This window comes from Procambarus clarkii, unplaced genomic scaffold (genome assembly GCF_040958095.1).
Source record: "Procambarus clarkii isolate CNS0578487 unplaced genomic scaffold, FALCON_Pclarkii_2.0 HiC_scaffold_104, whole genome shotgun sequence".
Lineage (NCBI taxonomy): Eukaryota > Metazoa > Arthropoda > Malacostraca > Decapoda > Cambaridae > Procambarus > Procambarus clarkii.
The window spans coordinates 776216-795101 of NW_027189137.1; the positions used below are offsets into that span (position 1 = coordinate 776216).

The following is an 18886-nucleotide window of genomic DNA, read 5'->3' on the forward strand; positions in this document are numbered from 1 at the left end:
GGAACATGTTATTAGAGTTCCACCTGCGCTGCTGTTGAGTGAGGACGTGTCGCTTGTCTGCTCCGTCAGTTTGTGGTCATTGCCGTTTTCGCCGGCAGGGGGTGTGGGGGTGTTTACCCTCCCTGCTGTTCCTGGTGGTGGAGACGTGGCATGTTTTGTGATGGGCGGCCCTATTCCCGCTGTCGTGCGGTTAAACTCCATCGGATTGGAGTTTACTAGCCGTGCTGGTTACCCGCTGGTGGACGTGGTGTTGAGTGACATGCTTCGTGTCCCGGTTGGGGACGTATATGGCATTGAGCTGGTAACTGCTCACCGTGTTGTTATCAAGTTTGTGGGTGAGGCGGTGTACCGTGCTTTCTTACGGAGGTACGAGGGACGTACCTTGAAGTTACAGGACGGCACTGGGTCTGTGACCATTTCAGACCGTAGTGGTGCTGTGACGTATGTCAGTGTTCATGGCGCCCCCATGGAGTTTCCTGAGACTCTCCTCCGGCGATTCTTCCAGAGGTACGGCTCCGTCGTCAGTGTGCGGATGAACTCCCTGTCGTCTGGCACGTATTCGGGTGTGAAGACCAACATTAGGACCCTCGGGATGCGACTGAGGTCGGACGTACCGTGCTCTGTCCGGCTGTTGGGGTACTACGTGCATGTGTGTTGCCCGGTTCCCCCTGTGGTTGAGGCTGCTGCCGTCCTGGCGTCGGTTCCTTCGGCTCGTGGTACCCGTGTTTCTGGGTCGCTTACCGGCTCTGACGATATCCGGCCGGTGCCCAAACGTTCCCGGCGTTCGTCTTCTTGGGCCGACGCTGGTGACTTCAGTGACTGTGGGGCTTCGGATGTTGACAGTGTGGATACGGATGCGTCGATGTCTCCGCGGTTCGTGGTGGCGGAGGTCCATGTGCCTGCTGGTGCTGGTGCCTGTGTCTCGGACGTGCCTTCGGTTCATTCTCCGCCGGGGGACTCTCCACAGTGAGGGGTGGTGGCTTCCGCTGCCAGGGATGGTGTGGACTCTGGTGCTGGGCGTGGCCTGGTGGTGACGTTACGGAAGGATGCGCGCCGTCCGGGTTCCCTGCTGTCGTCTGGTGGTGTGCCCGGGGCCGCGAGTACACCTGTGGTGCGGGTGCGCGTTGGGGCCCTGGGGGACGTGTTGCCGGCGTCTGTGATGTCACTGGTCGAAGATTGCCGAGTTACCACTGTCTGACGGACCGGAGTGCTTTCGTGGGGGGCAAGTTCTCTTCCTGTGGGGGCGAGTGGCGACTTCTCGCCTCATGAGTTCTACCATCTGGGTTCCCTGTTTGCGGGCGTTTGTTGCCCTGGTTCCGGATGTTATGGCGTCCCCGGTGGATGGACGAGACCCTTGGCAATGGGTGCTCTGGGAGGCGTTCAATGTAAGATTCCCGCGGGCCAAGTTTCCGGGCAAGTATGTGCTCTGATTTCTTGTGTATTTGCTCTGACATGCTGTGTGCCCTTCTGGCTGTTTGTTTGCCCTGTTCTATTATGTGCTTCTGCCTCTCCCTTTGTGCGTAGCTTTGCCATGTGGCATATTAGTTTCTAGTGCTTGGCATCACTCGTTTCGCGTTTTGGCTTAGCATTTCGCCTTTCCTGGCTTTGCGATTCACCCTTCACGGGTATGCCGGGGCGCATCCGATCCCACGATCGTCGTCGCCCCTAACTCAACAAGTTATTATGAATAATCTAAAGTTAATAACTAAGAAAGCCTACAATAAACTCTGGGACTGGTGTTGCTATGAAATGTAATGTTTATGTTACTAAGTCTTAAAGTCTAGTAAACTCTCAGATACTCTAGACGAAATGATGTTATTAATAGCCTATACAACAATTAAGAATTAAATCACACAATTTAAATAACTGAGAATCCACTGTGATGAGAATGTTCTGGGTCATGGTGACTTGTAACGATTTGTTACTTGACATCACAACACAGTATCATCATGATTACTCAAATTGGATGGGAAGTTATTTGCTCTCAGTTAGAGCTATAATAGGCTTGTAGTTTCCGTTTGCATTGTTGAACAACTGCTCTAGTGGAAACATGTATTAAATATTGAAATATTAAATGATTAAGTTATCAGTAATCAGGAACTCTCTAAAGCTTACAATAAACTCAACAACTAGGGTCGCAGTGACATGTAATGGTGTATTACGTAGCTGCTGAATCGTAGGTAAACTCAGAAAAAGTTCCCAAGAACTGATAACATTATTGTATAAATTGTATTCTACATTGTTATACAGTAAAGTATTATTGGGTCATTCAAGATCAAGGAGACTATGACACTACAGTAAGGTCACTGTCTAGGGTCGCTGTGACTTGTAACTATTGAGTTACTAGACAATAACATCATGCAGCATCACGATCACCCCAAAATTAAATGAGGAAATTTAATTTAATGTGCACTGCCGTGCAGTAGTCAGTTTGATTGATGGTACAACTAATTTGCTAACTAGCTAAGATAGTGGAAAATTAGAGAACTGAAAAGGTTTATTCATTAAAATCAAGGAAAATTCTGAGTCGACAGTGAGATTAGCAGCCTAGTCATTCTGACTTATGAGCTAATTGAATTGCAGCTCATAGGCTTGACACTGTAAACTTGTTAATACGAAATCACCTCTACATGAAATTGAGTTTATTAAATCAGTCTCTATATGTATAGTCAACTGTGATTAATTGTGAGTATAGATTAGGCTAGTACTCAGTTGACACTAACTAAAGTCCCTAAACCTACCTAAATAAATGGTATAAATTTCTAACCTACCTAAGTAAGGGACTAAGCTAATTGTGAACAAAAATGTACTCAAATTAACATTGGGAGCTGTATTGAGCTCATTAACAGGTTGAGCTATATTGAGCTCATTAACAGTTAACAGAGAGAGCTATATTGAGCTCGTTAAGTTAACAGGGCGAGCTATATTGAACTCGTGAACATGGTGAGCTATATTGAGCTCGTTAACAGAGTTAACAGGGTGAGCTGTATTGAGCTCGTTAACATGGGGAGCTATATTGAGCTCATTAAGCATGTCAACAGGGTGAGTTATATTGAACTCGTTAACAGCGTTAACAGGGTGAGTTATATTGAACTCGAATTAACGAGGTAGAGTATTGCATCGTTCAATTATCATGGCGAGCAGTGCTCGTGGCATGGGGAACATCAAAGCGTTCAATTATCATGGCGAGCAATATTAAGCTCCTATTCGCATGGGGAACAGTAAGCACTCAATTGTTACGTTAATTCTAAGGTGAGCTATATTAAGCTCATGAAGCATGTTAATTAACAATGCTGATGTTTAATGATAATGCATTAAACAAAGGGAAACCTAAGATTGCTGGAAATTGAATTACTGTTATGATTACTCCTATTCAAGATAATTTGTAACATTTTCCCAACCTAAACGTTTCACGGGTTATTAGTTCTCTGTCGATTCACTTACGTATTGGTAAGTTTGCAAGTTTGTTCGTGCTGCGCTCCTACAATAATTAAGCAGAAACGAAAGAAAAACAACTCAAACAAAATTGATGCAAGTATTTATCACTAACTCTTAGTGCAGAAAACATTGTATTAAGAAGGTTTTCTTGGCAAACCTCAAGCGCAAGTATGGTGGACCAGTGGTCGTAGTGAATTTATAATTACAGAAGTTGCTTGATGACTTCATAGTATTGCTAAATTCAGGAAATGCCAGTGGCATTGAGTGCTAGATTCTCTAGCCTAACATTATTAATTACCTAGGGAGTACTAGATTCTCTAGCCTAATATTATAATTTACCTAGGGAGACTGAGTGTGGTCAATTACTACTTGTCGAGAATAATTCTAGGTCTGCAGTGGATTCAATGGCTTGGTCGCTGTGACTTGTACTTGTTTGAGTACGGACCACTGGTTTTCCACTGAGAGCTATGAAACATCTCGGCGAATACTAATTGCACCACATTCAATCTGAGTGTATTACTCAGCGGTGTTACTCCTTTTAGCTTGTTGCTGGAGAATTGATCTACTGCTGACTAATTTATTATTGTTGGCAGGCTTAGGCTTGTTCACATTCAGAACTTTACCAGTAAGAAAGTAGCCACCTGCAGATTGGAGCATATTCATGCCCAATCGTTTAACATGTCCAGTTATGAACTGGTAATAGTAGTCTGCTCCTACTAGTACATCTACATTGTTAAGGCGGTCAGACGTTAACTTGTTGTCAGCCAAATTAATTTTACGTTCCTGCAGGAAGTGGGCTGTGTACCCCAGACCCTTAATATTTAAGTCTAAAGGTATTTGATCTACCACAATGGCTTGGACAGCCTTGGCATGACTACCTAGTCGTACAAACGGTTGAACTACTGAGTATTCATGGGTTCCTCGATTTATCATGAACCCTGACAAGTTTAATTTTACCTGTCTGATTGGTTGTAAATTGAGTGCCTCTGCTGCTTCCTGAATTATGAAAGTTCTCTGGGAACCTTGATCAAATAGTCCACGTGTGGTGATCTTGGCTCCTTTGTTCTTTACTTGAAGTTGGGCAGTAGGCAAAGCAGCATCCACTTGAAATGCTTGTGAAATTACGCTGTACACATCTCGCACCTTGCAGCACTGTACTGGTGTAGATTCTTTACCTCCTATTCTAGGATTGACATAATTTGTCCTAACTAATTTGCACAGTGCAGCATGATGCTTGCCCCTTCTACACCTATTGCAGGTGTTCAGTGGGGTGTCACAGCTATTAACATTATGTGATTTGAGACACCTAGTACATTTGTGTAACTGTTGGAGTCGTCTGACTCTTGTGTCTCTATTAGGGTAATTAGTACATTTGTACAGAGAATGTTTTTGATTGCAAAACAAGCACATTCCCCATCCTACAGCTCTTTTAGGGGTTACCGGTTTAGGTAAAACAGTACTTGTAGGTTGTGATGGTTTTGCTGCTTGCATTTGCTTGTTATTTATTCTCTTGTGAGTACTTGGTGTACTCTGGGGAGCCATTACTGGTCTCTTGGGAGTGCTCTTTGGACTATTAGGTCTCTTAGGAGCACCTGTGGAGTTATTGGGAGTGCTCTTTGGACTATTAGGTCTCTTAGGAGCACCTGTGGGGCTCTTAGGCCTTACTGATGAATCAGTGTTTGACTCATTGTTATTACATTGATTATTAGTACCCTTATTACCCAGTGACAGTGTCACTTTAGGAGTTCCAGGTAAGGAAACTGATGTGGGTACAGGTTTGGTGCATTCAGATGAAGCATTAAATGCCTGGCTTGCGGTATGATTACTTATATTGCGCAAACCTGTAAATATATCCTGCATTGACAGGGTATTACCATTCTGGTATACATATAATTTATTGAGTGTGTCACCAGACAATTTTCTTTGGATGATAATTTTAGTCATCCACTCAGTAGTTGGGTGATCCACCTCTTTACTGAAGGAATTTAACAGTGACTCAAGCTGAAAACTAAAGGCTTGTAAAGAGTCAACTGATTGTTCTGGTGGAGATAAATCTAATAATTGGTGTACAAGGTTTATAATAGTCTTCTCATTGTTAGTACTTACTTTAGAAGGCTGGTGTGAGCAATTGTGACCATTACTTGTATTGCTTAAGGCTTCTTGCTTAACTTCAGCTTTAAGTACAGCTTCGACTGCTGTTGCAGCATTAGCTTTATCATCTTCTGGTTCAGATTCATTGATTATTACAGCTTCACTAAGAGTTTCATCTGCAGCTTCACTTGTTTCTCTGGGTTCTTGTGAGGAGCTAGTTAATTCGGTAGCCTCCTGCATTGAATTTATAGAATCCAGGGAACATTGAGAAGAGCTGTCTGAAAATTGATCAGACTCTGTAAATAAATCATTACGTGTAGTTGTATTAGATGAGATGTTAGAAAATGAAGGTTGAACTTAAGTTGTTGATCCTGTATAGTGATCAGTATTGATTAGAGGATTCTCCTCATCTTGAGGTAGCTCATGTATTTCATCTGAGCTGGGTGTTTGCTCGGGTGTAGGTCTATTAAAGAACAGTTCTATCTACTCGGGAACATCTTGTGTTGCAAGCACCCTTTTATATCGGTCTAACTTGTTTTGAATGATACATTCATAGTCATCAAGATCAGATTCTGTCAGACGTAATTTGTCTGAGTCAGTATTACTGACATGGAGTAAGTTCCTATAAGACTCGATTACAACCTTTATATAGTCATATTTTTGGTTAGCTACCCTTACGGAACTTACTAGTCTGAAGACGTCAACTGGGTTAGTTTCTATACAGTTGTCACATTTGACAAGTAGTTTTGATAGGTGAACTTGAAGACTTCTCAAGAATCTTGCAGTCCTTTCTGGAGTAGCCATTCTTGTGGTAAATTTGAGCCTTATAGGGCTTATATAGCTACTTGTACAGCTATGGTATTTGCTCCTTTATGTAGAGCAGGTATAATTATTGACAGCCTGATATTTTCTTGAGGCTGATTGGAATTTACCTCATTTAGAGGTTAGTTACCTACCTAATAATAAGCAACTAAGATTTGAGTGCTACCTTGGTCTCACTACAGGTGTTCCTTAGCTTAGCTCTTCAAAATCAGCCTTGGATGGGTAGTGAACTTACAGTAACACTCAAAGATGTACATAGAAATATGCAATAAATATAATTACACAATAAATGGTTAATCCCTCCCTTGATAGGGTCAGCACAAAATGAATAATATATATGCCACTAACTAGCTCAAGCCTAGTCGTGAGAATTTCTACTTAAACTACAAATTTATTTAGTCTGTGTTTGTGCCAAATTCAGAACAATCACAGCCTAAATTGCTACCTAATAAAGGTTGGCAAAGATTATATTGTGGTGCAGTAATGTGCAAATAATTGTGCTGTATTTTTGTTTTTTTTGGATTTTATAGTTTATAATATATACACTAGTAGGAATTATGTGTATAAGAAATTAAATGAACACAAGAGAATTAATTGTGTTTGGCAAGTATTCTACTGCCGCAAATAATATCTAACTCCTGAATGTACTCCTAATTGTGGAATAAAATGTTATCAGGGTTAGTAATGATTAATTAGTATGGGATCAGCAATTTATATTAGTATACTGGATCATAAAATGTTAATGAATCACTGACTTGAGTGAATCAGTAATTATGGAATGAATTCAAGCTATAATGGACAGTCTTCTGACAGTCGTATATTGAAATATTTGTATAGCCCAAATAGTTAACACATAATTGGTGTTAGTGAGGAATTAATATACAAGTTATAAGCTGTTGCTCCTGGTGACCTAAAGATTCTTACTTCAGTATGAAGTGTAAGCCTAAGTGTTGTGGGCAATTAACTGTGTCCCACGAGTACTACCTTATACATAAGGTATAAGTAGCAATGAATTGGTGTGACTTAGGCTAACCTATGTGTTACGCTGTTGGTAGACACAATTAATTAAAATGGTTAGTCTAGACTACTTCACACGGTGATTAGTTATTACTAATTAGTATGTATATTTTTTTATTTTATGTTTATCCGGTTCAAAGGACCATAATGTGGGACATTTGGGGCTTGACTCTATTTATTTAATTATTAAAGTAATGAAATTAATTACGAAGGACCACCCGCTTTAAAATAAAAAAATAAAATAAAATTAAATGTTTATTTAGGTAAGGTACATACATACAATAAATTTTTACAAAGATTGGTTGACTTATAGGTAGAGCTAGTACATACAATGCCTAAAGCCACTATTACGCAAAGCGTTTCGGGCATGATAAACTTAAATGACAAGATTAATACTAATTGAGCATAATGAGTAGAATGAAAACAAGAAATGAAAACATAGCTGAAAAAGCAGCACAAATACAATTATGTCGACTAACAGCACTCTTTAAAAAAACAGACATTGGTTGACAATAGAAGGGTAAGGTAAGTTACAGGGAATTTATTAGGTATAGCTTCGTTTTTATCTTAAACTGGTTGAGAGAGGTACAGTCTTTAGCATGGTTGGGAAGGTCATTCCACATTCTGGGCCCATTGATTTGTAGAGCATTTCTAGTTTGATTAAGTCGTACTCTAGGAATATCAAAACTGTATTTATTTCTGGTGTGGTGCTCATGGGTTCTGTTACAACCTTCTATGAAGCTTTTGAGATCAGGATTGGCATTATAGTTTAGCGTTTTATATATGTATAATACACATGAGAGAATGTGCAGTGACTTAATGTCTAACATATTCAGAGATTTGAGTAGGGGTACCGAGTGATGTCTGGGGCCAGAGTTGGATAGTCCTAATAGCAGCTTTGTGTTGAGTAATTAGAGGACGTAAGTGATTTTGGGTAGTAGAGCCCCAAGCACAAATACCATAGTTGAGATATGGATAGATAAGGGAGTAATAGAGAGTCACCAGGGCAGGGTGTGGTACATAATATCTGATCTTAGAAAGAATGCCCACAGTTTTTGAAACTTTTTTTGATATATTTAGAATGTGTCCCTGGAAATTCAGCTTGTGGTTAATGAGAATGCCAAGGAATTTGCCATCTAATTTGTTACAAATTTGGGTATTGTTTATTTTGAGATTTATTTGAGTAGAGGATTTATTGCCAAACAGAATATAGAAAGTTTTGTCAATGTTAAGAGTGAGTTTGTTGGCAGTTAGCCAAAGATGGACTTTATTTAGCTCAGTATTTACTATGGCATTTAGAGCAAGGGGGTCAGGACTGGAGTAAATGAAGGTTGTGTCATCAGCAAAAAGAATTGGTTTGAGGTGTTGCGAGGCATTTGGAAGGTCATTAATGTAGATGAGAAAGAGGAGAGGGCCAAGTATGCTGCCCTGAGGAACACCAATGTTGATGGGTAGGGTGGGAGAAATTGTATTATTCACAGAAACATGTTGGAGCCTGTCAGTAAGGTAGGATTTGAGGTATTGTAGGGAGTGTCCTCTGACTCCATAATGATGTAATTTAAGAAGAAGGTTTTGGTGGTTGACAGTATCAAAAGCTTTACGCAGGTCCACAAATAACCCAACAGGGAACTCATTTTTATCAAGAGCTGTATGAATCGAGTTAAGCATACTAATAAGTGTATCGTTAGTACTTTTTTGGGGTCTGAAGCCATATTGGCAAGGGCTAAGTATATTGAGTTTGGCTAGATATGAGTAAAGCTGTTTATAGATTAGTTTTTCAAAATTTTTTGACAAGTTTGGCAGGATTGATATAGGTCTGTAGTTGTTAACATCTGTGAGATCACCACATTTGTGGACATGCGTTACTCTCGCTTTTTTTAGAATATCTGGAAAGGTTTGGAGTTCAAGTGACTTGTTGAAGAGCAAAGCAATAGCAGGGGCTAAAGATCTGGAGGCTTTTTTGTAAATTAAAGTTGGTATCTCCTCAAGGGCACTAGACTTGGTTTTAAGGGAAAGGATTATCTCATTGACGTCAGTGGAATTAATAGGCTTTAGGTACAGAGACAGTGGATAGTGTTACGGCCCTCTCGGGTCGCAACCGGGTTCTTTCTCTGATGTTAGTAGAGTAAGGGTATCCGGCCCCAAGCTAGTAGTGGCTTTCAAGGGATGTGATCCGTAACGCAAGTAAAATAAAAGGGGAAGGGAAATAAAGGCAAAAACTTAATAATGTAATTATCACCATCACCATAAATACTATATAAAAGATTACACGGGGGGGGGGGAGTATAAACACTAGAATGTACAACAATGTCTTCTTCTGAAGACTCTGGACGTTCACGGTGCTCACGATGCTAAGCTCTTGGTGCTCTTGTGGCCTCACTATGAATCCTTCGGTCCTCTTGAGTCTACCCTGGCCACCGGCCAGCCAAATCACAGTTCCACTGGGGGCACCGTCGTGGAGGCCATCAACCACAAGTCCAGCCGGTAGCTGGCAGGTTCCAATCAGCGACGCTGGTTAGGCCACTCCACGATCGATACTAAGGTCGCGAACCCAAGTCAGGAGCCTCGTGTGATTCCACAGACCACTCTCCTCGCCACAACACCCCAGTGGTTAAGCGTCTCCACCTGTCAGTCCCGGGTACAACAATCCCTTAACTGCCCGCGTCACAGGCAGGCTAACACCACAGTGTTCATCCGGGGGGCGACTCACAGCTGCTGCAGCAAACACTTGGAGACAAGATGACTGCTTTGGGTAGACTGATCCAACTTCCATTACAGCAGTCCCAGGTCGACTCTGTAATCAAACACGTCATCAGTAACAGGGACACACTAGGACACCTTACTTACAGGCTTAGACACAAACGCCTGATGTATCCACTCCATAGATGGCATTGCTGTCTAAGCTCCACCTCACCAGGGGGTCAGCAGCGGCTGTGTTACGAGCTGATCAGGACGGGAAACTAGCCCTTGTGGCTGGTATTTCCTGTCCTCACTTGATGGCGCCGTCCATTTGGAGAGGGTTTCGGGAGCTGACCCACAGATGGCGCGGTCGTCACTGCTCCGTGCTCGGACGCTGGATTCGGGTCCGTAACAGATAGTTACCTATAAGATAGTCCTTAACCCTTACACTGCTCAAGGGTCCTTAGGACATTTACACCCCTGTGCGCAAGAAAAAAAAATTCAAATTTTTTTTTTCGTCTTCTAAACATGTTATTTTTGTGTCCCCTGAGCAAGGAAAAAATTAAAAAAAATCGTAGGTGACATATTTTGGGCGCAATTGACCGAGGAAGTCTGGCAAAAAGTGGGCGTTGACAGAGCGGTCGTCAGACCCGGTCAGCGTCACCCGCGTTGGCAGATGAGAGTTGCCACAAAGATATTATTACCTAATTGTTTCAATGTCTCCGATTGATTTTTTCTTTGTTTTTTTGCAGTAATATTATTCAATAGTGTGTATTGTAATATATTTATATAATAAAAGTGGTTAATAATCGCTATACTCAATAGTATGATGTGCATATTAGTGACTCAATTATTATGTTTATAAAACAATAAACAAATAGTTTTGCTGCTATTACACTCTATACACAGGTTATATATAAGTATTGGCATGTTTTGGTCACCATAACGAACCACTAAGTTGGTATTGAGAGTCGAAAAGCAACGAGGAGTTACCGCCACACACCAGCCTGCCACTCCTTCAACACACGCACTAAACTTTCTCCCCCAACAATACCAGTTGTGGTGTTATTACACTATATACAGACGTTATATATAAGTATGTGTATATTTTGTTCACCACAACTGTACAGCTAAGCTGAAATAGTTAGTTCAGGCACTAAGAGTCGTCGCTATACACAGATGGTGGCTAGCGGCTGCCTCACTCATTCAAGGTCACACGCACTAAACTTTCTCCCCCCAACAATACCATTTGTGGTGTTATTACACTATATACAGACGTTATATATAAGTATGTATATATTTTGTTCACCACAACTGTACAGCTAAGCTGATATAGTTAGTTCAGGCACTAAGAGTCGTCGCTATACACAGATGGCGGCTCCCTCACTCTTTCAAGGTCACACACACTAAACTTTCTCCCCCAACAATACCTTTTGCAGTGTTATTACCCTATATACACATATTATATATAATTATCTACATGTTTTATGCACCGTAACTGTACACCTAAGCTTGTAGTGCGCCCAAAGAGCATAGTGGCCACCCTCTAAACAGCTAGACAAATCGTGCAGACGACGTCACCTCCGTCACCCATATGGCTCCTCCCAGCATAATCCTTTTGCTGTTATTACACTAATACACACATTATATATAAGTATCTACATTTGTGTTCACCATAGAGAACCACTGACCTGGTATGGTGAATGCAAACAATAACAGGTGGCCACACAGTCAGTAAACGATGCTGTCTCCCTCCGTCTCTCAGCATCACTCCTCCCACAGCGCTAATTATTACAACAGTCCTGCTATTATCACAACCCTGGTTATTTATATCAGTCATCTGAATATATAAATATTTATTTTATATAAAGGTCATCTGAAATATTGTCATAGCTAAATAATAACAATTATATATTTATTTTGACATTTTTCGGCGATGCTGTGGTCACAAGCTGAACATCAATGCTGTTCGCTCATGCTTCGTGCGCCGGCCTTGGTTGCTCCAACAGTACTGTGCCTCTCACACCTGAGAATATTGCCCACGATTTTTTTTTTAAATGGCATCTGTTTTCAAGAGCCCTGAGGAAGCTACTGTGAACCCCGTGTAGCCGCGGGCCATTTGAATCAGGCCTGGCACCCTATGGCGTATATATACGCCATGCGCACCATGGGACATGTTACTCAGGGCGTATATATACGCCATGCGCAGTTTAAGGGTTAATGTCAGTACTGGAAGATGGAATATCATTTGCAAGGGATGAACCAATGGAAGAGAAGAACCTATTGAACTCAATAGCAGAATCAGAGGCTGAAAGCTGACCATCGTTATTAGACAGGAGAGTCGGTTTGTTATTTAAAGACTTCTTTGATCCCAATATTTGTGAAATTGTGCTCCAAGTTTGTTTAATGTTGCTCTTTATTTGGGTAAATTTATCCTCGTAGTATTTAGTTTTGGCTCGTCTAATTATCTTAGATAGCAATAATGAGTAATTCTTTGAGAATTCTTTGGAGACAATTCCTAACCAATACTTCTTCTCAAGGTCATGTTTCTTATTAATAGATTTAAGTATTCCCTTTGTAAGACAGGGATTGTTAAGCCTTTTGGTTGTGACTTGTTTTGTAAGCATAGGACAGTGGGTGTTATAAAGGCTAAGAGTTTTTTGAAGAAAAGATTGCACTGCTAGGTTGATGTCCTCTGTTACCTAAATCAGACTCCCAGTTGACATTATCAGCAGCAGTTATAAAATTGTCTTTAGCAGTTTCATTGTGCAGTCTAAAACGTATCTCTCTTGACTGTAGAGGTGGTTTGCTAATGTTAGTTAAGAGAAATGTGGGGTAATGGTCTGTAGTGCTATCGGTGATTATACCTGAAGTAAGCGGAGAGGTTATGTTTGTCCAGATGTGATCTAGAGTCGTAGCAGTGCTATCAGTGATTCTAGTAGGCCTAGTGATTTAGGGTATGAGGTAGCAGGAATTCATACAGTTGAGGAAGCTAACAGCAGTAGGGTGTTCTGGCTCCCAGAGGTCAATATTAAAGTCCCCTGCGATAATTAGGTGGTTTTTGTTTAGTCTGTTATCAAGTATTAGATTTCTAAGGTTTGAGTTGAATTCGGACACATCAGTGTTAGGAATTCTATAGACTGCACCCACAGACAGGACAGACTCGGCACCCTTGACTCTGCAGCTGGCGAAGATATACTCCCTATAGCAGTCTCTAGTTCTAATTTCTATTAAGCATGTTAGTTCTTGGTGGTAGTAAAGAGCAGTGCCACCACCTCTCTGAAGTTGACGACAGTTGTGAATTGCCGAGTAGTTAGGCATGTTAAAGAGTTGAGTAGTATCCTCTTTCAACCATGTTTCAGTAAGTATAATAAAAGAGAATTTGTTGTCAATAGTTTCAATCAAGGCACTAACATCATCGAAGTGTTTACCTAGGGATCTAACGTTCAAGTTGATTACAGAGATATTGTGATTATGAGTTAATACATTGTTTACATCATGTGCTGCAAAATATCTGCAATTTAGATCATTAAAGTGATTATTGTCATAGATAGTGGATAAGAGGTTAAGTTCTGGGTCTATACTTGTCTGCATAAAAAAAGCTGATTGCAGGAAAAACAAGGAAAGAAAGGCAAATTACAAGGTAGAAATAAGCTATAAAATAGGGAAAAATATGTACACAATACTGTACAAAACAAACACAAAATGAATAACAAAAGAAAAAAAAAAATGGTAGCTAACAAGGGGCTTACAGGGGTACAATGGAGTAAGGGAGTATGACTAGGCTAGGCAACCTAGGTAATAAATGAGATTAAAGAAAAAACATATAAACATGGACTAGACAAAACAAAAGATATAGAAATACAAAACAAAAATATAAACAAGACTAAGCAATACAAAAACAAATTGAGCAATAATGAAAAATGAGGTAGATTGCTTACAAGTACTCTCAGGTACACTGTAAGTAACAATTTGCAATTTGAGATGCAGGCAAAGCCAGGGGTACAATGGAGTAAGGGAGCATGGCGAGGCTAGGCAACCTAGGTAATAAATGAAATCAAAGAAAAGTTGAATAATAAACATAGGCAAATTTAAGCTAATGATTATTAACTATAAATAGTTCAGTTATGACTGTATAATTAATAAGACCTGAAGAACTATTAATGCACTCAATTAAATAATTTCAGTAAATGACTAGTTAAGAGTAAGTTAAAAATTAAGTCAGAAAATGAAACAAGGAGACTTAGGATACCTAGCCCCACTAGTTGACAATGGGGATAATTAAGTTAATTCATTGAGTGATACTATGGTGAGGCAAACCACATTGGGAGAGGAAGGTGTTGAGGTTCTCTTCATTAGCAATTGAAAACATTTTGCCCTCTGCGGTTTTTCTCACCTTTATCAGTCCATCTCTAACGAAGCACTGATGAATCGCATCTGGGTTTTGTTGACGGATTTGACGCAGGCGGTAGAGTTGCTGTCTGTTTCTAGTCAAGCACTCGTAGATGTATAATCCCTTCCGTTGGGATGCAGCTGTCCGGACTAGATGGGATTTCGTGAACTGGGAAGTCAGCTTCAGGCTAATTTTCCGCTGGTTTTGACCTGATGGATTCTTTTTGCCTACTCTGTAGGCAGCAATAACGTCAGTTTTGTTTAGAATGAGCTGCAATTTGTTTTTTAAGAGATCCTGAGCTATTTTGACACAATTTTCACCTTCATGTTCCACAGGTATATCTTGGGACGACACAATAACAGAGTCTAGCAGCTTTTGCTGGTCTTGTTCTTCCTGGGAGACGGAACGTTGGGCTGAAAATGTACTGATACATGGAGTCATTTTGCTGAGAGCTTCCTCCTGTTTTTTTTATGGCTTCATCAGTTTTCAGAAGGTTGTTTTCCTCATGGAGATCATTCAAATCATGCTGTAGTTGGTCTTGGCTAGCCTTAAAGTTTCTAATATCCTCGTGGAGGAGGGTTATTTCTTGTTGTTGCTGTTGTTGTTGGAGATTAGCGCGGTTCGCTAGATTCTCATTTAGAAGACTCAAGATGATAGTATTTTGAGACTCGAGGACTAGGCACAACTTTTTGAACCACTGATTCTCGGTCCAGTTAGGGAATTCCGGTGAGGTACCGGAAGCTCGCTTGAATTGCTTAAACTGGGATGTTAGCGTGTTCATAGGAGAGGGTTCAGAGGACACTGCTCCCTTGCTCAATGGGGTGGAGGGGAGGGCAGCACCGCCGCCCCGGACCCCAGAGCTTCCAGACGGAGAAACACGAATGTTGTTTGAGTTGGCCGGGATGGATGCCTTGTTAAGGGGTTTGTTGTCCTTATTTCCCTGCACAGTCACATTTTTAGGAGACATAATTGGTTAGAATGGACTGGGGGTATATATTGTGAAGAAACTTGCGTCAGGCAGCGCGGTGGCGGCAGCATGCACTGGTACTCACAGCCGTAGAGGATTGTTTTGAAACTTATTTGAGATGGAATGAGTTGATTTTGGTTGGTTACTTTGGTTTTGCTATAACATGCTTGGACTCCATGTACTTAGCTGCCTGTGGGTGCCGGTCTACATTATCTGGCGATGGATTAAGGGCTGATATACAGCTTAGAGTGAGGAGCGTAGCGTGCACTCAACTGCGTCAGACGACAGAGAATCCAGCTTTTATAGTAAAGATTGAAACTAATAAAATGTGATGATTAGAAATTCCTAGAAGAACCAGTGTCTATGGGTAAATATTAGGAAATATAATCACTTAAGTAAATAATTGGCTGTATAAATAAATTACTTGAATAAAAGCCTCAAACACCTACATTGGGGGGTTATTGTTAGAACTTCATATATGTCTAGGAACTAGTGTGGTTCGTACACCAGTTCATTGTGTAATAACCTAATCTTATGACCAATTAAAGAAATCAGTAGAAAATTGATCACCAGTAAATATGTAGATCATTAAAATCAGAAATTAATCATCCCAATAAACACGAATTATCTCCAGTGTACACAGTAATCCAGTAAAGGATAAAATGAAATAATGAGAATTTGAATAATTAAAGGAATTCGAAAGATCTTAACATCGTTTTTTTTTTTTTTTTTTTTTTTTTTTTTTAAGATATATACAAGAGTTGTTACATTCTTGTACAGCCACTAGAACGCGTAGCGTTTCGGGCAGGTCCCTGGAATACGATCCCCTGCCGTGAAGAATCGTTTTTTCATCCAAGTACACATTTTACTGTTGAGTTAAACAGAGGCTACAGTTAAGGAATTGCACCCAGTAAATCCTCCCCGGCCAGGATACGAACCCATGACATAGTGCTCGCGGAACGCCAGGCGAGTGTCTTACCACTACACCACGGAGACTGGTTGCGAATCATCCTCGGAATCTCCGGAATTCCTCGTAGAACACTGGGAGGTGAATAACACGGGTAAGGTAACAGCTCGTGGATTCCTCACACGCGAGCTGTAATTTAAGAAATATTACGTAGCAACGTACTAGGCTACTAAATATCTATATTTAAGGAAGTGGAAATAAAATAAGTTAGAATACTAACATGGGTTTTGTTTAAGTTGCTCGATATAACGACAAGCTACCCTGCCTTATACAATCTCTAATGATGCATCAAAAGGGAGTTATATATACTTAGCTAAAAGGGTACTGATTAAGTTGAGGCTTGCCGAAACCGCGTCACAAGCTCCGGTCTCACAATGGCGAACACGTGGGTGAGAGCTTGGCTTGGATGTCGACGCGTTTATTTGGCCGGTCACGACAGATCACGTATAACAAATTAACTAGTTCTGTGATGAGTATCAGGTTAAATCTTGCTGACAACTTCACCGTAACGTGTCCTAGACTCTGACACCAAAACAAGTTGCTCAATTCCGCAACAAGTAACTTCACGCCCCACGCTGGCGACTTCCCTCCTCGAGCTGCCGTTCACCACACAACAATGGCCTCCCTCCCCACTCCACGTCTCGCATTCGCCACAGAAATTCTTTATCACGAATAATATTATTTCACGTAGTTGTGGTTAAAATGCTTTAATAAAGACTGGGTTGTAATTCTAGGGAGTTAAATATTATTACTTTCTCGTCCTATAGTGGTAAACAAGAAATGCTGAAGATTTTAGTTTTCTCCATGGCATTCACTCGTGACGGTAAATTTATTACTTGATAACAATTGTAACTAAAAACTCTCGATTTGGCATTATTTGGGAGTTATGTTATCCATAAATAATTGTCACACAAAATACTGATGTTTTTAGAGAATCACACTCAATTCTCTAACTCACTGGATATAAATGTGTTTAATTAGGTAAAATCTGACGCAATACTGGAGCTTGATTTCGTAAGACTTCCAGTATTCTTATACAAATATGATTATTAGTTCATGTGAACCCTACTGTTAGTAAATTTTTAGTAACTACAGTAATTAGTATATTTTAACACTATTTTATAATAATACAATAATATTGTATTAGTGTTGGAAATTACCAACAACATGCAACTGAAAATTCAAACCCCAGAAATTAGTCGAACCCATACTGACAGGAGCACATTGCAACTGGTGTACAGGGCACCTAATCCACTCGACCATCACGACAGGACAAAAGCTGATGGGAGCCACGGCTATTTGCCCATCAGCCTGCCCGCACTCAGATGGTAGTCTTGGGCGTAGTATTTTATTAAATCGCCTCATTCTTTGGGGCACATGTGGGGAACACAAACGCGAACAAGCCTGAATAGTCCCCAGGCATACATGCAACTGAAAATTCAAACCCCAGAAATTAGTCGAACCCATACTGACAGGAGCACATTGCAACTGGTGTACAGGGGCACCTAATCCACTCGACCATCACGATCGTACGAAAGCTGATGGTAGCCAAGTCTGTTTGCCCATCGGCCCGCCGGCACTCTGATGGTAGTCTTGGGCATAGTATTTTATCAAATCACCTAGTTCTTTGGGGCAAACGTGACGAACACAAATGCGAACAAGCCTGAATGGTCCCCAGCCATACATGCAACTGAAAACTCACACCCCAGAAGTGACTCGAACCCATAATGCCAGGAGCACATTGCAGCTGGTGTACAGGGCACCTAATCCACTCGACCATCACGACCAGACAAAAGCTGATGGTAGCCAAGGCTATTTGCCCATCTGTCCGCCCGCACTCTGATAGTAGTCGTCGGCATAGTATTTTATCAAATCACCTCATTCTTTGGGGCACACATGAGGAACACAAATGCGAACAAGCCTGAATGGTCCCCAGGCACACATGCAATTGAAATTTCACACCCCAGAAGTGACTCGAACCCATAATGCCAGGAGCACATTGCAGCTGGTGTACAGGGCACCTAATCCACTCGACCATCACGACCGTACAAAAGCTGATAGTAGCCGAGTCTATTTGCCAATCAGTCCGCCGGCACTCTGATGGTAGTCTTGGGCATAGTATTTTATCAAATCACCTCATTCTTTGGGACACACGTGAGGAACACAAATGCGAACAAGCCTGAATGGTCTGCAGGCATACAAGCAACTGACAACTCACACGCCAGAAGTGACTCGAACCCATACTGACAGGAGCACATTGCAACTGGTGTACAAGGCACCTAATCCACTCGAAAATCACGACCGGACAAAAGATGATGATAGCCGAGGCTATTTGCCCATCAGCCCACCGGCACTCTGATGGTAGTTTCGGTCATAGTATTTTATTAAATTACCTCATTCTTTGGGGCACACGTGAGGAACAAAAAATGCGAACAAGAGTGAATGGTTCTTAGGCACACATGCAACTGAAAACTCACACCCCAAAAGTGACTTGAACCCATACTGCCAGAAG

The 18886-nt window shown here is 41.2% G+C and overlaps 1 protein-coding gene across 1 annotated transcript in view; it reads right to left on the minus strand.

Annotated features, from left to right (window-relative positions):
- The window catches only part of LOC138360263 (uncharacterized protein DKFZp434B061-like), a 52904-nt gene extending 38485 nt beyond the window's left edge, over positions 1 to 14419 (minus strand). The window contains exons 1-2 of the mRNA XM_069320188.1: positions 14368 to 14419; positions 5545 to 5825 (exon numbers count right to left, since the gene is read on the minus strand). Of these exons, the coding sequence (XP_069176289.1) occupies positions 5545 to 5825; positions 14368 to 14419 (333 nt within the window). The remainder of the gene's footprint in view (positions 1 to 5544; positions 5826 to 14367) is intronic.
- Positions 14420 to 18886: the final 4467 nt, after the last annotated feature.